At 29.9% G+C, this 25,022-nt stretch overlaps 1 protein-coding gene across 1 annotated transcript; it reads left to right on the forward strand.

Moving 5' to 3' along the window:
- The first annotated feature begins 5,970 nt into the window (after positions 1-5,970).
- Positions 5,971-18,021, forward strand: LOC132925129 (EF-hand domain-containing family member C2-like). Its single transcript, XM_060989550.1, has 11 exons — positions 5,971-6,030; positions 9,886-10,068; positions 10,887-11,040; positions 11,385-11,614; positions 11,776-12,030; positions 12,324-12,567; positions 13,131-13,397; positions 14,587-14,765; positions 14,818-15,242; positions 16,236-16,338; positions 17,524-18,021. Exons 1-11 carry the CDS (start codon positions 5,971-5,973, stop codon positions 17,602-17,604), a joined length of 2,181 nt encoding a protein of 726 aa, XP_060845533.1. The 3' UTR covers positions 17,605-18,021.
- The last annotated feature ends 7,001 nt before the right edge of the window (positions 18,022-25,022 follow it).

The raw sequence follows: 25,022 nt of genomic DNA on the forward strand, positions 1-25,022 counted from the left end.
ATTTATATATATTAATATATTATACAATATCGTTGTATTTACGATAAACAATTTTGAGTAGAGGTGGTCTGATAGACTATTTTCTTTATATATATATATATATAATTATAATATTATTATAAAATAATATATTTAATTTATTTTTCTATTATAAAAATGTTAGTACAAGTTGAACTATTTTTAAAAAAAAAATCTTAATTGTTATAATTTTTTTTGTATAAATAAATTATAGATTAAAATTAATTTAATTAGTTTTTAAAATATATAATGTATATAGAAACTATTCTCAACGATATTTCTTTAATTACAATGAAATAACTATATTATCGTTATTATATATTTACTTAAATTAAGTACAGATATTAAATGTTGAGATGCAAAGGGCGGGGGGGGGGGGGTTCTTTGGGTGGAAATAGTAAAGCCCATGAATTGACGAAGGGTTGGCGAACGAAGCAAACCGAAGCAGAGCCCCCACACCATGGTTTTTTATATTTTTTAATTGCTATAAAAGCAAATTATATAGAATCTTGCATTATATTTTCAAAATGTTTAGCCCTTGCTCCAGCCTAAATAAAAAAAAATGTTAACATATTAAATTATACTAATAAATACCTAAAAATTAATCTATATACTTTAAAAATTTAGTTTTATAGGTATTCGGAAAATGATAATATAAATACGTATACTACCTAGTGGAATGTTTCAAGTATATGTTTAGTAAAATAATATTTCTGTATATTTACCAAGGTGGTATCATAATAATATATTGACTTGTAATAAATATAGATACTAACTAGCAACATCGAGGATATACTTTTAGCAAGGTATTGTATTGCAGCCACTAATCGTTGTTTTGGATACATTCTATAACTATATCTTCTGCAAAAAGAAAATTCAACACTCGTCGGAAAAAATGCCGGTATACTTATTGTATCTCAAGTGAGGTATTATAACTGTAATGGTATAATAGATAATAGGCCACTTATAGCAGTTGGATATTTTTGATTTACAAATATACGATAAAAAACTGGACATAGATACAATGTGTATAAATTTACCTAGCAATAATGATCAAAATTGAGTTAAAACATCGCTTATACTAATTCTTCACGCAGTTCTTCTTATCGAAATTTTAGCAAAAAATATACCAGATAATTCAAAAAATAACACCTGCAGTGTTCAATTCTCGCGAATACAGTTATATTGTACCAACATATTTTTTTAAGATTATAGCATTATATCCAACTTAGTTTAGGCGATTGTAACGAGTTATTTTTTTTACAGATTAGTATATGCTTCATATAAATTGTTTGTAATTTAAAAACGTTAAATAAATATATAATATTATTATATGTTAGCTTATTTTAAAAATTATTGTTTAAATTTTGTATGCATACTGTTAAATAAAATCGAATAAAACGATTTTATTTAAAAAAAAAATAAAGTTAAATAAATATTATTAATGCTAATATAAAATATACAAATTAATACTACTCGTAGATATCCTAAAAAAGATATACGCTTTAGGTATTTATGTTTATCGAAAATCTCAGAACACCATACGTGTGAATAATCGATATCGTGTATGCATTACAATTTACAATTACGAATATCTAGACAAAAACGCTATAATATTAACGAGAATCTATATGGAACAGAAAAAAGGCAAAGGTTTTGACAACAAATCTGCAAAACTATAAAAAACATCTAAAACATTTGTGAATTAAAAAAAAATATTTTTCTTAGAACGTTGTTCTTTTGTCAGGTACAATTATAATTATTTATTATTATATGCGCTGTAGTCTGAAATGTATTTAACATAGACTCTACGTCGTAGAGTAAACCATCATCGGCGTTGTCGCAGTTTAGCTGGACCCCAGTTCTACATAAAAAAAATAAGCCCCTCGAGAAAACTTAGTGGCCTGTAGGACTGTGTGTGTTCCTATACTACCTACTACCTGTATAATATAATATGTATGCTTATAATTTATAGAGTGTCTATTTAAATATAATTATAATAATTATTGTTGTGCTCTGTCGCCTAAATCGAATCTATACTATCCGGTTTCCTCTACAGCAGCTCGATTGCTCGACGCGTTTAACATATTATATCATAACAGATGTGGAAAAGTTAATAAAAACAATCAACTTGAGTTAGTTAAGTCAACGTTAGTCGTTAATAACATTAGGCTATAAGTTAATAGTTAACAAAAAATATATTTAACTTTGCAAGTTTAAAATTATACTATACTTATAATGCACAGAGAAAAATATTAATTTGACAAAGTTAAGTTAGTTTATAAATTATCACCTCGATCGCTTAAAAGTTTTTTGAACGATAGCATATTATAAATAACTAAATAATTTTTCAAAAATACATCATATCTCAAACGTCTTTCTTACTATACACACTATAGCTGTAGTGGTTTAGGAAATTGAATGTACGTTGTGTCAACTAAATTGCTATCTACCGGTCACTAGGAATATTTATTTGGTGATTTTTACATGTTCAAAATCATTTATTCGTCGTGATATATAATACATATGTAAAAAAAAATTAATTGATTTAAATATGATTTTAACTTATCGTGTCTACAAAAAAAAAAAAAAAACGAAAAAATTCAGTGACCTGTCGGCGAATGTATGTGCATTTAATAATTTTAATAATATAATACATTATAATAGTTATATATATTTTACATAGTGCATCATATTATTTAATATAATTATAATACTATTGTACTCTGTCGAGTCTGTCGCTTTAATCAGATTCACTATCCGACCTCTCTGCAGAAGCTTGGTAACATCACGTGTATAACGTGTACATCTTAATAATATATAATATATTATACACGTGTGTACGTATCATAATAATATATTATTATATTATGTATAAAATATGTTGTTATCATATACGACGATCTACATCACTCTACTATATAGTACGACTATGATATAATAATTATATTTTTTACCTACTCGCGCATTTTGATGTTTATAACGGGCCGCGGTAAGGCGGCAGCCGCAGTGTTTTGTTTTCGGAGATCATTAAACTGAACCGCGGATGGCTGCTTTTAATTTGCGCGCGTTTCGATGTTTTAAATAATCTCGGTGTACGTTACGCGTGAGCGTTTGTATAATAGGCGTTTGCACCGAAATTGTGGACAATTAAAATATTTCGTATAGGTCATTATCCTTTGTGTACACGGTCTTGCACTATAATACGTTATATATCTAATGCCGCCATAAGTATACAGTGCGAGTGCTTCCGAAATTAGTGCATAATATACACGCACATAATATGTATATAAATATACAAATATATGTATAACATAAAATAATAATATGTGTAGTCACAGCGAAACGATTATATTCAAAACAACGTAAAGCATAATATATAGGTATATTGCAGCTAGGGATGTAAGCAAAAAAAAATATTTTAGGATGTGTTTTTACTTTTTGAAAATTATAACTATTAATTTGTTTCAATAATCTTATCTAAAACATTATTCCTACCGTGATTCATTAATAAAATTAACAATCCTCGCGATACCTTTGTTGTTAATGATAAAAACTAAAAAGCTTATTTTTTTACTAAAAAAATGTAATCCGCCCCCCCCCAGGAAATCCCTTATTACGCCACTGCCTTGGAATCTATGGCCTATGGTCCATATTCACTATATCAAATTTCAAATCGCCGACATCCTGACAGTCAAATATACTATAATTTTCTAATATTTGGAAAACATTCCCATCAAGCCAACGTCTCAGTTTATCAATAAAGATTAGGTTTTATTAACTTTCAACAGTACTTCTAATGTGTCCACAAGTGACAATAGTATTGAGAAAACTGATATGACAATGATGTTAACAGAGATAACGTTAAGATTAATTTGTAATTTTTCTCAGATTAAAATCCGAAGAAATAATATAAATATCATTAATCGAATACATAGAAATATTAAAATACTATATATTATATTATATATACATAAGACATAACCATATAGGATGATGATTTTTGACAATTTTCATCAGTGCACGCGCACCTATTATTTTATTATGTACATTACACTATACTGATTACTACTAGTGGCAGATTGGTATTGTAACATTTGAATTCCAACAATAATGTATGTAGTCAGTGTATATATATAGTACTTATACACATATTTAGTATATTTACCTATTTTAATTGTAAATAGTTGTGAACTAGACTCTATATGGTTTTATTTGTACATAAATATTGTCGTACTTACATCGCTGGCAGCATCCGTTTTAATTAATATTAGTTGAATTAAAATATTATTACAAAATAAACAAAAATATTTAACATATTTATATTATATTTCATATTTATCTGATTATAAGTATATATATTGAAAGTGGACAAGACAAATCCCCTGCAAATATACACATATTAAAAATATATTATTACAGGTAAATAGTGTAGTGTTTGCGAGAGTACAATGTATATTTCGCTGATATTTAATAGAATTTAAATATTTAATGAAATAAAATATATTGTACAATATATACCTACAATTATACGTACAATTATTATTTAACCTATGTTTTTGATACACTTATAATTGTAGGTATATACCACAGCTTATTTATTATTGTAGACTTTCAAAATTAATATTAGTACCTACCACACGATTGTACCTATATAGTACGTTATGTGAAATTTTATACTGCTAATAAACATAGATGCAGCAGAGGTAATTTAATAAACATAAATTATTGCAATATTACATGTACTATACGGTAACGGTATATATATAATATGTAGGTATATATGGTATACCTAACTACAGCAAAAATGAAATATTTTTCATTATTTTTCACTTTCATGATTCATATATACACATAGAAAAACGTGATAAACATTAACAATGTTAAACAATATTTAATAATATTAATGAAATGTGTTTCTTCACATTTTTAGTTTTAAATTTTATTATTTTGGAACCTACGCCCATCTTATAGGCACAATTAACAGTTGAAAATAGCTGTAAAAATGTACAAAATATTATACAACATACATATATATATAAGCTAGCATTTGCTTCTGAAAATAATAATATTGTCTTAATCAATGATCATTATCGATGAGATGAATACCATAAAAATGTAATCATTTTATGTATTTAACATGCATATATTATATTACTGTTATATCATACATAGGTATATTATTATTTTGGATATCAAACGAGTCTTATGGCTCATCGTCGTCATTTGCCTATATATAATATGTAGTGAGATCATTTTTAATGGTAAAAAAATTGTGTACGGTTCGATAAACTTTAAACTTTTCGTTATTTATAGCATTATATTTTTGTTTCTTTTTATTTAGACCCGATTGTTCAAGAATTTAAAAGCAATTTTAAAATAGTTTGGATGCGTACGATGTCATAATGTATATTATTATATATTATCTACCTACAATGGGTATCAACCTACCTAGCTGCTGAATGTAGGTACGTGTTGTAAAAATAAAAATAACGTTTGTGACATTCACATGATAATTTAATATTATATACAGTATGGTCTAAATTCTAAAATCTTTATAGCATCCTACGCACATTTTAATACAGTATAATGCCGTTTTATAGTGTTACGCAGATAATTATTATTATCTTCGTGTGGTATACGCTTATACGATGAAAAACCGATATTGTTTCGCTACTATCGTCGGTCACGGCCCATCGCCCATAGATAAGTATGATAATATACACAACAGCAATGATTGAAATCACATTCCAGTCATTTGCGCACATATATATAATATTTTAGGTATAATTAGTTACATATTATAGTATTATAATAATACTATACTAGCGTAGTGGACATTAGAAACAACCAAATTGTTTCCTGGGATACGTGCGGTCAATATTCCAGCGGCATATTATCGTCATCTCGGAAATATATTTATCGTTATTGTTATTCGGTTCCGGTGCGAAAATGGACCAATGCGATAGGTCACTGTTGCCAAAAATACCGGGTATCTATCAGTCGTATTTGGTGAGTTCTTATTCATACTATCTATACACGTTTTATTGTCTACGCGGATTTTCTCAGAACGCTACAGAAGTAGTTCCTTAACGAATCGTATCTATACAAATGCGATTTATAATATGGTGTTAAAAAACAGTATACCTCACCACTGATTTCCTTAAGTGTTTTTAGCGACCGCGTACAGCAGTGATTCCCAAAGTCTGAGCTAAGAAGAATAGCGATGTATATATTTTACAATATATAGATAGTGTAAGAACGGATCGCGGCCTCCTGCAGAATTTATCACACTAGAATGAACGTTTTGATAATTTTATCTTATCAGTTGTTTATAAAATATAATTAAAGATAAAATCCCTTGTTAGAGTGAGTGTGCTATAGTATAAAAGCAGCCTGTCTCTTCAGCCTATCCATTTTTATATTATCTGTGATTTTAACAGGGACGCCAAGAAATATTGTTGTGGTCTAAAATAAATTGGAAAATCAAAAGGCGACGTCGGCTACCTTTATGTGATTAGTCATGCTTAGACTTGGGAAGGGCACCCCGTGGGAAAACGTTAGTTCAAACAAGGCACTGGGTGTCAAAAAAAAAAAATCTGGGTACCACTGCCATACAATGTTGACACCTGTCTTTGGGTTGGAATGAAAAAATACGATTTTTCCTCCGTTAAAAAATAAGATCTGTTTGATATAAAGACTTCAAACGCTGACAATTCTAATTGTATAGAAAAAATAAATACTGATGAATGTTTCACCCGGACGACGTCGTACAACAGGTACCAAAGGTGTCGCATTATTTCATTGACATCTTCGAGTATAGTCGTGGTTATTCATAATATATTAATCTTTATACAATGAAAATAAATATAATGTATTATGCTAGTGTAATTTAATGAAGTCGCGGAGAATAAATTAAAAAAAAACCCTTATTATATCTACCACGATATTGCCCGGATAACAGTGCTAACAGTGAAAAGTTTTTATTATTTTTTTCTTATTTTTCTGAAGGACTTCGAATCTGTTCTTCAATTCTTAACAGTGTCCAAATACGATACATACGTATACATTTTTTCAAGAATGTTTGACACTTTTTTTACAATCGAATTATGATTTGACACATTACTATCATTATTGTCTCGGCTGTGTCATTCAGATCGGGTGAGACAACGCGTATATGTATATTGTATATATATATATATATAAACACGAGTGTATTATTATTATTATATGTTTCCCACGTCGAAAACCGTCCATCATCCCGTGCCGACATAATATACTTATAATATAATACATCGTTGGTCGGCTGCAACACGTATATTTACAAAATATAGGTATATATAATAGTATGCAATATCGTATTATACGCGGGTATAATATACACGCGTATACCAGATTAAACATCGAACAAATCAATTTTCCGAACTCGCGAGAAAAAATTGTGTAAAAAAAAAAATGTGATGAAAAGAAAAATATTCCCCGAAATATTTTCCTGCGCCTATATACATATAATAATATATATATATAATATGTTTGATCCGCTCTCTCGCATATATTATTCGGGTATATACCGACTGTGTGTCCGTGTCGTATATAAATATAGACTATCCACAGCTGTATATTATAATGTATAACTCTATCTACAATAGTATATGCGCGACGGTACATAACGCGAATTTTCACGGCTCCGTTGTTTGCTGTAGTCATTATTTCGGTTCGCTATATAATATAATAATAATAATATATCCTACGAAAAACTCTGCGGGCCGCAAAGAGTAACGACCGAAGGTCACAGACCATAACAGTGTAATGCGCCACGTACACGCGTATTTATATATATATAATATAAATATATAATATCATATTTATTGCGTTATAACGAAACGCGAATTCGTCTGTGCACAAAGTCTTTGTCATCGTTTTTGCGTTTCCGCTTCCGGTCCGAAGACTGTATAACAATAATTATTATAATCAATACATTTCATATGGCATTATATCGGCGTATCTCAGTTTTGGTGTATTCAAATTGATAGGGCAAGTCGGCATCGGTGTACCTATACTGTACCTTGCTTTGTGAACTAATTTTATTGGAATGGGCATACGTGACAGATTGGATATAGCACTTGGTATATTTTAAAATAGGGTTCAAATTATTATCCAAATTTTCCTGATATCTCTAAGTTTTTGTCAAAGTCAGTTGAGTAGCTTTTAAATCTGTAAGGTACAAGCATATCGACAATGCCTTTCGTTGAACATTTAAGTAACAAATAATGTAAATTAAATAATTTTTTATTTTATATAAAAAAAAAATCCCATAGCAATCCACAATAATTTGGCTATAATAATCTATACCAATTTTTATATTTTTATTTTATTTCTGTAACCATTAGAAAATGTGTAGGTATAATGTATAGAAACAAAAATGCATTCGATTTTCGTGACCTTAAACGAAATTTGTAAGTGAGGGGAACGTATAGTGCTATATACTATATACTATATAGTATATACCTACGCTTTGCATATGAATTACGAATTGAGTCCTCCAAATTTGAAAAAGATTTTATCCTTTTCAGTTTTTAAATTTTATAAGCTAGGACTGTTTGTATGAAAAGTATTCTAAAAGTAGATACTAGGTATAGAAATATTTTATTAATTTGATAAATACTGTATTAATATATTATTTAATAGGTTGTTTAAAATAATACAAAAATTAATGTAATTTCTTAAATTATTGGTATAACTTAAGCGACAAACATTTTGTGTATTTAAATTTTGATACGTTTTTGTTTTTACATTTTTTTCTCTAATTTTATTTTATTTAGTCATGATATAATTTATATTCGTTAGATTTGGTTAATATCTATAGTTCAGTGGTAACAGTATTATAATTTCTACTTCAACCAGAACTATAGACATTTCCATAATAATTTTCTCTCGGACAGTTTGCGAATATGTTCTTGTACACACTATAACAGGGGGATAAACGCGTGCAACATATCTGAAATATTTATACCTATATATTTTAAACAGAAATTCGAGGAAAGGGGGAATATTTCAGAAGTTGAGTCCATAATACAATTATTAAACGTTTCGACAATAAAAACATTCCATTTGCATTTTTCTCATTCGAAGTTTTACCAATGTCATAACTACACTATTATTGCGTATTATAGGTATAGTTTATATTACATATTTTATAATAATTACATGCTCAATAATATTATGACGGCAGTACGGCACTCGATGGCGTTGCACAGAAACGAGTAAACGTGTCCAACACGCGAATAGAGATTCTATTTTTTTTTTTATACATATATAGCGTGGTTACTCGTATTTTACATACATTGATCGTGATTTTTTACAGTTTCAGGTGTAGAGCGCTGTGTTATTTATATTTATATGCGTGACATTATTATCGCATTAAAAAGTTACAGTAGTTCTCACCTTCCTGTCACACGGATTGTACCTTCTATTTAGATAGGTTATAAAAAATATAATGTGTAATATAATATGATACGGACAAATCTTACGAATTCGTTAAATTTTTTTAGTACATTTGGTAATTGCTCACAGATTATTTTAAAATTACATACTTATTATATTTCCAATCAATCATTGCGTAAGTCTATAGACTTATGAGTCGTGGTACCTACATACCTATGCAAAAATAAAATTACTGTTGCCATTTATTAGTTTTATTTTTCCTATAAATGAATTTATAGGAAAATAAGATAAGCAAAAAGTCTAGTTGAACATATTAATAATATTATAACGAATACCAATGCTCGCGATTTCAAATAACATTCGTCTCGTATTTGACGGTTTACATATTTACAAAAGTTATACACGGCCTTTAAATTTTTACAGGAAATCAAAGATAAATATCCAATAGGTGGTGATTTAGAATGCATCGACAAAGTGAGATTCATCAAGTCGATAGAAAAAAAAAATGAAACAATGTTCTGTGATGACGACGTAGCCATGGTGATGTTAGCCAAAGGCCGCAACGTCATCAAAAAGCGTAATTGGTTGGCGTTTGACGATAAACAGGTAAAAAAAATGTGTATATTTTATAAGTATAAACTATAAACCAATTAACAAACGGATGTAAAATAATAAATAACAACAGCTATAGTATGTGTTAAACACCGAACAAACACACGCTGTGTATTGAATAGGTATATATAAATAACATCATAATAATATATTCGCTGGCCAAAAACAGCGTAACGTAATATTGGTACGCATCACGAGAGGTAAAAATAATACACGAGTTAGGTCAAACCTGTCAACTAGCTATGTACATATAGATAGTATATCACGTTGTAATTTAATATTTCGTTGTTATATGGTTTATTTATACGCGTTACAAAATGATTTCGATCGCGGGCAGCAGATTGATGGACCAGATAGGTTTAACTGTGTATAAATAAATGTGTATGGAATTATTTCTGAATGCTCTCGAATTTCGATTATTATCGGCTGCCTCGCAGAAATTTTGCAGGTAGCTCTATATAAGTATACAAGGTTAGCGAGGGCAGTGCACGAGAAATGTACTCCGATCAATACTTCGGTGTGCGAACGGTTCGTCTTAGTAGTTTTCTTTTCTTTTTTTTTTTTTGCTGTTATGCGAAATTCGATTTCATTACAAACAAAGTAAACGTCCGTTCATGTGGGAATTTTGGGTATCGTTTTACTTATTGGTTTCGGTCCGGTTTAAACGACACGACTATACGGTTTGTGTACTGAACTAGAATAGGTACATCAATACAATCAATTCTACACGATTCGAAAATAAATTTATATTTATAAACGAAATAACGTATAATACGGGTTGAACAAATACATTATTATGTTGTATATTATAGGTTCTCACTTATTACGCATATTACAAAAAGTCGGGACGTGGAAGCTCTGGAGGTATAGATTACATACTAAAACGGCTGAAAATCATTTATTTTTTAGTGGACGAAACGATTCAAGTAAACGATCCGACGAAACCAAACAGCGGCTATCCTCAAGGTTCTTATACAAATAATTATCGTACTTATACTTAGTTGAAAATAAATAACGGGTTTTAAATAAAAAATTAATTCAAATTTTATCAAACACAATTAACTTAGGGGGGGAAAAATAGTGATCACTGATCATTGAACAACATTGTAATATTACACAAACTATATATAGAGAACATTTAAATAATTAAAAACATTGAATAATTATGATAGAACCCATAGCGATCGAAATGAAATGTTGAAGGGTAATAACCTTTCTTATTATAAAACACGTATAACAAGTTTCAAATAAATATGTATTAAGTTTGAAAATTACGTTTGTGTTTATTATATTAATTAAATCGGCCATAGGTTGTTTCATAAAAAAACAAAAAATACCGTTACCCGGTTGTGATCAAGAAACTGGGCCCTATTACAGGCTACCCGATTTAGTCGTCGGCACTACGGTCACATTTTACGGGAAAGAGTTAAAAATCACAGGTGTCGATGCATTTACTAGAGACTTCCTGAGCACGATGGGAGTTCCCGCGAGGGCCAACGAACCGTTTCCCGAAGACCCATATTTTGAGTACAGGAAAAAAGTGAAGTACTGTATTATTTTGCAATGCGATCTTTATATTACATTGTTATAATATGTGTGGTTATAGTGCAGTGTTCCGAATAATATGACGATAATAATATAATATACAGATCGCGACTATATTGGTCGATAGCGTTCTAATGTCACGTGATTTTTTTACAGGCCGCTCTGGATATAACGTTAAAAAATAAACCGAATTTTAGTCATAACCAAGTTCCTAATGGCTACGACGGTCGGATCTTGCGATTTAGGGGCTATTGGGACAATCGTTACCAAAGTGAAGGCGAACTGCATTTCTATGAAGTGCTGTATTACCTCGTCGACGACACGATGGAGTTGGTTGAAGAAATCGCTGATAAAACCAAAGCATCAGAAATACATCACAAATTGATTGTGAGAAGACAACTATTACCTACAGTAAGCATATTAAACTCTATATATGTAATTGTATTTGAATATATTATATACGTATTAGATATATATGGGTAGGTATATAAAAAATTTTATCAGTCGATTCGATCGGGCCCAGAACCAACCGAACCATAAAAGACAAAACGGAGAAATATTTTACAAGTTTTTACTTTTATCGAATTTTAATAGTTTGATTATTTTATAGCGGTTAGCATATGTGTTTCGAGACACATTGCCGTGTGATACACAATAATATGGTATTAAATACTATTGTTTAGACGTGTTTGTTTTATTTCCAGGAAGGCCCGTGGTGTCCACAACCTGGCCACAATGTCAAACAAGACATACTGAACGTTATGTCGTCAAACAAAACTACGTTTTACTATACTATGGACTCTCAGCTTAGAAATGAGTATAAAACAACGTATTATCATTGTAAAGATTTGTTCATCGGAAAAGTTCTAAACGTGTTTGGTCGTTCTATCGTATTGTTTTCATGTGATAAATTTACCAAAAACTTTTATCAAACTGTATATCAATTAGGTGAGTGTACTTAACAGAATAAAATCGAGAAAATAATAATAAAATTCTACCGACTATCGATTAAATTCGATTAAATTAATATAATTTGTTTTCACCGTCGCATAGCTAAAAAAACAATACTATTAAATTCTTATTTGAATTTTTACGTTTGGCACCGACTGTACAACATAGCGTTTACCTACTTTCCCCCTCAAAACAATACTTTCAACATTTTAATGATAACGGAAATGTATATAATGGCTACGTATTAATAGGTATCCTCGTTACCATTATTGTGCTGCTTCTATAATATATATTATACATTTATACATAGAGAATTGTAAAAAGTCATTTTGACTTTAAAATATTGCATTAGGTACAATAATATCGTAACTGCGTGTATAAAACGCATTTAAGTAAATATAATTTAAAAATGTTGAGAAAACATTTACGCTTTTTCAATAAATATAGTAAAAATGACATAATTTTTATAACTTTTGCGTATACTTATAGACTTATAGTTAATGTATTTATTTAGAACAGATGTTAACATTTATGCCTAACTATGATAAATTACATTTTAGAAACCTTCAATCCAATAGAAGCTCCTAAAACAATGAAGGAAATTGAAGAAGAAATGTTAAATCAAAAACGAGTAGAAATAATTTTGAAAAGCCATGATGAAGTACTAAGAAAGCGTTTGCTTAAACATGGAGGTACAGGAATGATATTTGGGTTTCTCATTAAAATGATAACCGATGATCCAATTAATCGAGGAAGAAATTTCATGTTGAAGTACTATTTGGATGATACAGAATTCGCTATTTACGAATATAGAGAAACAAATTCAGGTAAGTTTTAGCTTTGAAGTATTTTACACAATGTTCACCAAACAATACATTTTCTATACATTCTATAATTTTCAAAATAATTTTTAATTTGACTCTCTTTGAGTAATTTATAAAATTCGATTTTTTGATTTGATTTTAGTTTTTTTTTTTTAAATGCTTTTGTTTGGTCAAAAGTATAAATGTTAAAATAAAAGCTTTCCTCATATATTAATTAAAAATTATCATATATAATACACAATATAAAATATGATATAATATCTTGTACATTATTATACATTATTTTTTTTTATAAGCCGATAAGTTAGGATTTTTTACAAATATTGTCAATATCGTTAAATCATATTTTTAATTTTTTTTTATAGTTAAAAATGTATAAAATGTTTAATATTTTTTTAGCTAGAAGATTTTAAAATTCAATAAAAAGTTCATCAATTTAGTATTAATAATAATTTAAATAAAAAAATGAGTTTAATTCTATACATATATTTTATAAGCGTTTGAAGTTGAAATTTTGACTCTGAGCTATTTATAGATGCTAAAAAATTTAATTTTTTTTCACATAAAAAATGTTGTTAGGCCATAAAGCTTGAAAATTGAATACAATATGGTCCTCATAAACAGTTTAAACTTTAAAATTATTATTATTATTTTAAATTATATTTTTTTACTTTTTTTAGTTGGTAACTGAAACAAAAAAACCTAAAAAAAATTATAAACACGATATTTTGTGTAGACATTTTAAGTTAAAATTTGAATGCAATTATATACTTAAACGAAGAATAATTATTTTAGTTATTTTATTGTAATCCAAAAATATTTACCATGAGGAAATATATAACAAAACAACATAATAATATATTATAGTATATACTTATTTTGCTAAGAGTCATTTTTCTTGTACAATATTGTGAGAATCATTGGATTCAAATAACTTACTTATATATTAAAGTGATACACTCATAATAAATAAGTACACGCAACAATTAAAACTGTACTTAAAGCGACTTCCGTGGAACGGTTGTACTATACCTATACTTCCCTCTTTTATTATTTCGACTATTATAATAAGTTAGATAATATATACATATTATAAACAATTATACTGTTGAAAATAATAATTTATTACTCTTACTTTTTACTGTGTATACATTGTTCAATTATTAATTTATACTGTTATGATTTTTCCAAGGAATGCGTGGCGGAATGTTTCGTTCAAAACGTGGGTTCAGTAAAGACCAAAATCAGGCAGATTTATTCATTTTTCATCAATTAGCGGTAGGAATTAACATTTCTATTGACGAATTCAAGTTTAATATTACAGATATCGACGATAAGACATTGCAGTTCATGATCGATAATCCAAATGAGGTAAATTTGAAAAAAAGTCAAGTGAACTTTAATATAAAAATAATTCTTTCAGTTCTCACACAGTAATTTGGAAATAGCCAGAAGCAAAACGCGTGAACAGATAAACAATCGATTCCAGAGTTTGGACGAATTTCGAACGAAATATTTTCAAGATCGAGAACTGGTGGACAGAGATGAATTCAGAGAAGTATTGTCCTTTGAAGGAGAACTGAATCCTCATATTGCAGTAGTACTTGCACTAAAGCATAAACGACCAGATCCGTATGAACCTTTTACCGATGATGTGCTTAGAAGCTCAGTGCAAGACGCAATGAGAAAAGGCGGTTTTATACACTTTGACGGTTTAAAGAATAATTTCAGATCCAGAAAATCGAGATCCGATAAAGTAGGATACATTGTATGCACTGAAATAATCAAGGCGATGAAAAGCAATAAAGTCCCGTTGAACGAGGAAATAACTAGTATTCTCGTTAATAAGTAAGCATTGAAGTATTTAATACGCACTTAAAAATTCGACCATTTTCATCTAAAAATATAAATCTATAAACTCATATTTTGTCGTCTGCCCAAGTATATTGTGATAAAGTAATAAGAGCAGATAACACTGATTGCTAAAATATTGTTTAATTTGTTATTTCCAATCGTATATGAATCGTTGTCAAACCTATTAAATTCAAAATTGACAACACGCTCCATCAATATTATCGTCAAATAAGTTTTAAGCTTATTGACAATAATTTTAAAATGTCATTTTTGGGTATAAACAATAAAGATATATTTATAGCCAATATGACATAATATATTTAATCAAGTCGATTCCAGCTTTTTTTCTCATTCGCATTACCATATTTATCATATTATTTTCGTTAATTTTTTTCAAATTAATATTCGCCTTGTCGCCGTAATGTTTATAATCGTTAGTAAAAAAAATTTTATGAATAAATTATCAGACGACAGATTGTTCAATTAATGCGAGAAATGACAGTTGACGGCGTTCAATTTTTACTCATAAATATAAAAACTAATTTTTTCCCATAATTAAAACGTTATTTACAAATATGTTTGACGATGCGTACAACACTAATATCGTACAAATTAATTATATTTTTGCTGTTTCACAATCAGTCGTATTATGTCTATAATATTTAATTTGTTGTTGTTTACTGTAATAATCAATATTTCAAATTCGTCACGCTTACTATTACTGTATATCATTATTCTAATAGTGTAGAATGTAGACCGATAGGGTTCGGGTGATGAATTATAATATATTGTAATAGATTTTTTTGTTTTCGTTACTTGTAATTGAAATCGAATCTATAGTTAGGTACCTATGCGGAACGCATTACCAGATCAAATTCTGATCAATAGAAAATCTACTTGCGATATGCGCATATAATTATTATGTTATATTCGTGTCCATCATAAACTTTGGCGTTTAATGTATATTATATACTGTTATTGTTGCAGATTCACGGATACCGAAAACGGTTGCATTGTAAACTTCGAAGACATGGTGGAATTCATAGACTACGTGAAAAATCCTGTGGAACCTCCGTCTAGATTGGCCAGGGTAAGTGCGCGAATATATATATATATATAGATATTGCTGAACACCGTTATGAGTAGAGCGCGGATTTCTATGCAATTGCATATTTTTTTCCTTTTAATATTTTTGGATTTTTGTCAGTTATCTTCACGAATCATTATAATTTTAAGCTAATGGTTTGCATATTTCTGCATATTTAAATGTTATTGCATATTTTTGCATATTTTGGCAAAATTCAAAATTTATTGCATATTGAAGCGAAAATTTAAAAAAATGTATAAAATAATATTTTGTCAAGTAGAAAAATTAAAAGTAAATTTCGAAAACATTCAGCTCGAAGATCTTTATCAAGACCCGACAATACTAAGTTGCTTCAAATATGCCCCAATAACTTCAGTTGACGTCAAACGTTCGTTCTCATTATTTAAAAATACGTAAACCGATAAACGACACAGCTTCACAAAAAAAAAACTTGAAATGCATATGATTATTCATTTTAAAAATAAATTAAGTTCAGAAAATTCCCTAAATTTTTTTTTACTAAGTATTAAATAATTAATTATTATAAGTTTTATTGTAAAATTTAAATAAATAAAAAATTCTTACATATTTTCATAATTTTGACTGCATGTTGTTTGCATATTTTCATGATTTTTACTGCATATTATATGGCATATTTCGATAGTTTTAAGTGCATAAAAATCCGCGCTCTAGTTATGAGGATTATAATGATTACGATAGCGATATGGTAATACCACCTATAGAGCGGATTGCGGAGTTTCAACATTTTTACACCTAAATTACATTTAATCATATTTTCACGACACCCTGCTAAAGTAGATTTAGGGTGTAACATTTTAAACCACCCCGAACCAACCGCTAAAGCTTTTAAAACAGTCTATAGAACACATTAATTATATCGATTTGGTTAAGTTTGTACCCATCAGACTAAATATGCGAGTAAAAAATTATACGTGAAAATTACATGGAGGGAGTTGGCGATGAAAGGGTAAGTCACAAGTCACACCTATACACAATCTCTCAGATAAATCCTATACAGGAACATCAGTAGGTAATAAACTATTGTGCAGACCTATCATCCAAGCGATTAATAGCCTGACTGTGCTGCCACTGACTAAACCGCATAGTCACAATAATACACGAATGGTTTTGCGGTCGTATATCAGTGATGACGATTGTGTGTTACAGGAACTGTTGTTCGTAAAACCCAAAAAGGTTTTGGTTCGAGTGAACGAGTTCATAGATGGCCTGCGGTCGGAGACGCAGTAAATAGTACGCATGACGGAAAATGATATCTCGATCAAACTACTATCACGTTTTTAAATCCGCAAGTTTAATTAAAATTAAGTGTTTTAGAAAAAAAAAACTTTGTTTCTGCTCTGTATTATTTCATAACATTACCAGTAAGCCACCATCGAATGTAATAATAAAAATAATATCAATATCATCGGGTCTGGCCAAGTACGACGTAGATATTACGATTGAAGAATGCCAATTTGACACACATCGCGAAGACGACTACTATTCGAAACACGTCGCCTGTCGTTATATTGATAATATAATATATAATAAATATTAATATTAATTATTATTGTGAGCTCGCACACCAGTGGTTAGCGTGCGTTTGTGTGCGCTTCATTAGCCATTCAGGAAGCGATGACCAACATTTTAATTCGACTGGCGCGAGTTTTTTAGCGGACAAACGCGTATCGTGTGTTGTTGTTGTCGTATTTGTGTATATATATATATATTATTATTATATTTAATATATTTTTTACTTGTACGGTGTACGCATTTTACTAGTCTGACCGGCCTTGGCGGCGGTCTGCATAGCGAGTGGGTCCTATACTACGAACGAAGAACGGTGCCGTCGCCACTGCCGTTTCGAGCAAACCGCATTATTTTATAGTTTCCCGACACAGAGGTGCCCGCAAGGTCATGTCAAACTACCAGACTGGTGTGATAAGTAAAACTGGTTTTAGTTTGAAATACACACGTATAATATTATAATACATACATATTATGTATATATATATATATATATATATTATATACCAATGCGCGTTTGGAGCTGTTTAGGTACGTGTAGGTATATGTATATATATATAATATGAAATGTATATAATACATCATACGATATCTGACTATACTCGGGCATGGGAAAACGGAAGCGAAAGGGAAATCCGGAACTCCGCGTGCACATCATTGGGGCACAACCCACGTTAATATAATTATTAATACCTACTTATATGTATCATAACAGAAATGTATACATATTATCGTACAGCCTTGCCCCAAAACAATCGCTTCGCACGATAATAATGTTATGGAAACGCTTCATTTTCAGGGTGCAGGATAAGTACTAATTTTTCGCAAAACGCCTTCCTTGGTCTGCCGAAATATAAAATTAAAGCGCCGAAATGTGTTTTTAATACACCTTATAATAACGTAGTATTTATTATTTTGTATTTTTCTTTATTTTTTCGAAGTGGAGAAATATATAAAATAAGGGAATAAAGAGAATATACGATTACCATTTACTTACACTGCAAATAAATCAATAAGTGATTGTTTGATCGTTGGGTAGGAGGAGCTACCAAGTTCACGTTTAAAATAACATGCACATAGCCCTATAGTTGGTTACGGTAAACAGTGTATCTATGTTTTTTCTCGCGACTAATTTTGAAATTATTTTAACTGCGGGCGGATTTTTTTTATTTACTTTTTTCAGGATTTACTTAATATCACCTTACAATAACCTAACCTATAGGATTTGTTTTATTCTTTCGTTGTGTATCTAAAATAATTATTTTTACAGTTAATTTACTATTGCTGTAGTCACTTGTAATCATATTGTTATGAAAATAGGTATACTATTATCCATCGCTATATTGGTTTTCACTTTTATACATTTACAACTATATCAGTGATCAATGTGTAATTAGTTAATAAAATATAATTAATAAGACATATAGTGCCTACTTCGATTTATTTTTAAGGGCTAGCTGTTACACAATTTTTTCTTTCGATTAAAACATCCATCTAAAGTAATTTTGCTGTATGGTGTGTAAGAGTCTGATATACAGCACAATTGTTCTATAATATAAAATGTCGATTTACAATATTACACTGAAACACTGACCTCTTCACACACAAACCGTTTCGCGCTACCGTGAAACGTATATAAATCTCGTTGTAATATTATATAGTTGACCGCCATATCGTTAGCCGCCCGAGGAGTGAGAAAACCTTCGTTCCAAATATTTTGGCATACGGCCAGTGGCAACGATTGCAAAGCGGTAGTATCGTAAATCCCGAAGGTTTATTCCACCCGTTTACAAATACACGTACACGCCCCCGTGTACCTATACGGTAAAATATTTGTACAATAATATATTATTATAGACTGATTACGCGTTTTACGAACCGTTTATAATTCAGCGGATAGGTATATACTGCGGCGGATGCTGTTGCAGGCACTGCGAACTGTTACATTTTATAAATTATCGATTTATTGAAACCGTGCAGTGTGTAGAATATATAGACACGTACGAGATAATACCATGACTAGAACATTTTTTTGAACACCTAGTATATCTATTTTAGAGTATTTTTCGATTTTTTTAAATTTTATTATGTAGGTGAACACGGCTCGTACTTACGACAATAAATTATAATATACGTGTGTATAAAGTACCTTATTTTAACAAGGCTGGACATTATATGTATATAAGTAAATTTTATTTTTTAGAATCAACATTGATACGAGTTAAAGAGTTTATTTTATTTTCAATTTTTAACTTAACTAATTCATTTTGGATTTCCGTTAATTTAAAGACTAACTTAATTTATGTAAAATCACTGGATACAAAATTTATTTTAATTTATTTTGTGTTTAATTTTCAATCGAATTTGTTTTCTTATCAAAACACATTTTGTGTTTGGTTCGGTGTGAATTGTTTTTTTGATTAATGACGTACAACTTCTACGGAATACTAGTAGACTATAGGTAGTACTACTAATAATACCCTAAATCATCATATAGTTTTGAGTTGGTAAAAAAATGAACTTGCTCAACTATGCTTGTTTATAAAATTTTTACATAAAATTTTGCGCTGACCCATTTAGTTAAAATGATGATTTACGCACGAATTATGATTGAATGTAAAACGTATGAATAAATAAATATGCTAATTACATAATATAGGTATGGCAGAGATTTTTGAAATATGACTTTAAAAAATCATTACTATATATTACTATAATAATATACATAATATTATTTTATTACATTCTATATTAAAGAACCATATAGTTATTATAGTTATCAGATAATTTATATTACTTTTGGATATCTGCAAGTTTATGTAAATATTTATTATGGACTTGTTACTAATTTTTTATCGAGTACGTTTAAAATATATATAACAATAAGCTTTAGTATTCAGACAGGAAGTAATGGATAAAAAAAGTATGTATGCTGCAGGGTGATTATTTTGACATATCTCAAAACGTTTTAGCTTTGGTAAAAATATTATTTTTATACATAAGGGTATTCCGCAAAATGTATTGGTCTCACATTCCGGGACTCGTAAAAATATAGTAAAAAATAGAATTTTCAAACAAAAGATTCCAAATTAGGAAAAAAGAATAATTTTCCAAAACTATCATATATTATTTTTTGCCTTTTCACGATGAGGCGAGTGTTTGCTATCAAAAGAATCCATCCTGTAAACTATGACACGCGAACACTGCATTGTATATTGTACCTATACTATATACAGCACTAGTATTGATGTCGTTATAGATATACAAAGTGTATAATATACATAATTTGTATACCTATATAGTATTTATATATATATTTATATACGTATCGACATCCGACGTGTTTTTGCACATATAGGTCTATATGTATAATATATATCTGTATGTATATAGTATATTACAACGACTATATAATATACTTATATATTATAATATACCATTATTCATGCCTTATATACACACTTACAGACTTACACCGTGACATTTCCATATTATTTTTTATTATTTTTTTTTGTTTTTTTTTTTTTTTTTTATTATTTGAAAACACAATACAAACAAAGTATTTAAAGAAAATAATAAAAATTACCTACACCTTTAAGCTAGGCTTGTGGTGGTGTAGGGAGTAACAGTACATATATATATGATTTAATTAATTACTTAATTTAACAAATAATAACCTACATTGTAAAATAATTAAAATAATTAAGAGATACTAAAATATACAATTTTCTTATAATAGACATTTCCTTAGTTCACTAGATAAAATGTTGTTTATACATTTTTTTATGTTAATTTGATCATTAAAAATATTTTTTTTCACATCAATTGGCAAGGCGTTAAAAATGACAGGACCCATATAATTAATAAATTTTTGACCAAAACTCGTATTAGTAAATAAGACTTTAATATTACATAGTCTATCTTCCCCCAAATCTATGGTTCTATAGTTTTGTTGTTTTCATTATAGACATCACTGTTGCAGACAGGCTATATAGGTACGCTGTAAATGCAGACTTTATAATATATACTGCACCCGTGTACACGTTTATTCGCACGAGTATTTTTTTTTTGTTTTGTTTTATCATTCCGTTTCTATTTCGAAACGTTTGCGACACCCGCTGGAATATTCAATATTATTGTATATTTTAGGTGTACCGCACATTAATCAACTGTAAAAGAATATAAATGCATAATACAGGTGAAGTTAGTAGATACATAACAATATAATATAGTTAGGTATACGATATTACAAGGAGGAGTCTATATAAACGTCAAGATTATAATATTAATGTACCGCAGCAGTAGCGTATATAACTGGCAAAAATACATCACATGCCCCGCCTCACCCCCCACTGAAATTTGACGTTAACATTTGTTGACATTTTAAAAATATATAACCACAATAGATAGGTATGAGGTAAACTATAGCCTATAGGTGGTATATCGATAGAACAGAAGCGCTTTGTCAGAAACGGTTAAAACTTAAAACATACCTACAATGCATTGGTTATAAACGTTTATGTACCTATATGGTTTCTTGCAACAGTATACGCACAGTGCATTCCTATAGTTTATATTATAGTCGGATTGTTTTCCCCTCGTGCTTCCCCGCGATCAAGTCAGGTTTTTTTCTATAGCCATATCGAATATTCCCGACGATGTTTGTGCTATTATAGGTACGTAAATTATAGGTAGGTAGCTGCAGTTATACGTGGACAAACGTTTTATAGACAAAACGTTATTTTCTATACACATCTTAAAAATATATATTATTGTTCAATCGTGTATTTTACTATAAAGACACGTATATATACTGCAACAGAGTGAAAATGAATTTCGTTTTAAATGTTTTGTTTATTTCTTTTTTCACCCACATTATTATAGGTATCGTGTGGTATTATTATTTTACGATCGTACCGCGGTTGAAACTTAAAACGCGTATGGTCGCGCGATATCCTTTTTTCTCACGTATCGTCGATGCGGCGTTAAAAAAAAAAAAAACCAACAAACAAACAAAATAAATAACATATACACCTAATTCGGGGGTGGTCCAAACGCGACGGGTTACATAATATTATGCTTTTCGCCCGTCGCCGACGCCGTTTGTTTCCCGCAATTACGCCGCAGGGGCGGAGTGTGCACTCGCTCGCCGGCCGCCGGCAGAACATATATTATTATTATTATTATTATTACTTATAATAATTCCGACCGATTCCATCCGTTGCTGAATAACGCGTACGTACGTATATATATATATATATATATATACATTCGTTAGGTATACATCATACCCATACGAAATGTGCGCTCTCCTCAAGACGGAATCCCCTCGGACCGTTCATTGTATTGTATAATATAATAATACGCGCATATAGGTGTATAGCCGATGGACGTCGCGGTGCGCGTCGAATCGATCTCGTTATACTATTATTATTATTATTATTATTATATTGACGCGGTGGCCAATGGAATTCCGAAGACGATATAGGGAGAGGCGTATTACACGTCTTATCGTTTATTAGCGCATTACGTCTTAGGTATATATGTATTGGCAACGTACGGTAAAGGAGAGGAGCAAAAATGAAGACGAAAAAAGGAATATTATATTATTGTTATTTACTGCGCCATTGGACTATAGTCGTCGGCGGTGTGTGGCGATCGTATAGTAGCTGTATACATGCCCCGCCGGACCGCAAACAATAAATGTAATATATAAGAGTAAAGGTAGGCGTAGGTACTATATACGTATACACTATATATACCAACTACGACTACCGTATACGAGATTCGCTCGGTTCATTTAACACAATAAACGAACACACACGTACCGCGCACGGAGCGCATATTATATACATGACATACCTATACGTAATAATAACGCTCACGTCATTCCAATACGTGTGATCGAACGGATAGAAACAGTACAATATTAGGTATAGGTGCCATGATGTGTAGTTATACAATACGCGCGACCGGAACGGTATTGCGAATGACGAAGACGACCGCGAAGGAAATTATACACCGCATCGTAAAATCATATATTATATATTTTTCGTCATCGCGGTAATCGTATTATTAATATATATATATATATTGATCCTATATTAAAAAAAAAAAAATAATAATATTATAAACATTTACTGCGTCACGACGATATCCTGCAGTGGCGACAGCTTATAATATGTAAACAATTGATTTGACTTAATTAGACGTTATATTAAATTATGATATGAACGTTTGACTATGATTTTATATAACTGCAGTGCAATACACACACATATTATAATACTAACAGACAATATTTTTTTAAATTCATAACTAAATATTTTGCCAAAAAAATGCATCTTATATACTACGATAGTATTCCCTAAATCAAAGAATATTAATTTGTTTATTTAAATTTAAAATCATTGTATAACGGATAGAGCGAACAATAAAATAATTAGTTTTATTTAACTACAGTTTAATAGATTCTTTACTGATAACATATATTAACATGATGTGATAATAATGTTCGTATTTTATTAGTCACCGTGCCAGAGTGCGAAGTATGAAGACAAATATGTATACGCAAATTTCTTATAGGAAAAATTGGTTATTGCAAGTATTGACGCGGTGCACAGAAGACAGTTTTATTATTTTATGTACCGAATACTTTAATAAGTCATACATTGACACGGATATCACGAAATTGAATGGCCTTGCAGGTCTGTTTGATATTTACCAACATTTCGCGAATCTCGGCGACTATAAATATAAAAATATTTTATTTTATTTTTTAATCACATATCGCGCGTTGTACAGATGATCGAGGGGATTCAGCATTGCCTCATCTGGCCCCCAAAAACTTTGGGACGGATAACGTATAATTATATAAATGTTACACTCGTCTGGAAAAAAATATTCTCAATTCAATAACGTAATAATATCGGTGTCGGCGTTGTGGGTGGTTGGGGAGGGAAAGGAGAGACTGCGGATATCCTCGAAATGTTCGACGGTTGTCGGGTTTCTGACGTCGCGTACTCGTCGTTCGGAATAATAATAATAATAATATAATTCATAATCATTATATTTCGTCCGCCACACGATAAACTTACGAATAACACGCGCAGGTTGACGTGTACGGCGGACGACTAACG

Source organism: Rhopalosiphum padi, chromosome 3 (genome assembly GCF_020882245.1).
Source record: "Rhopalosiphum padi isolate XX-2018 chromosome 3, ASM2088224v1, whole genome shotgun sequence".
Taxonomy (NCBI): Eukaryota; Metazoa; Arthropoda; class Insecta; order Hemiptera; family Aphididae; genus Rhopalosiphum; species Rhopalosiphum padi.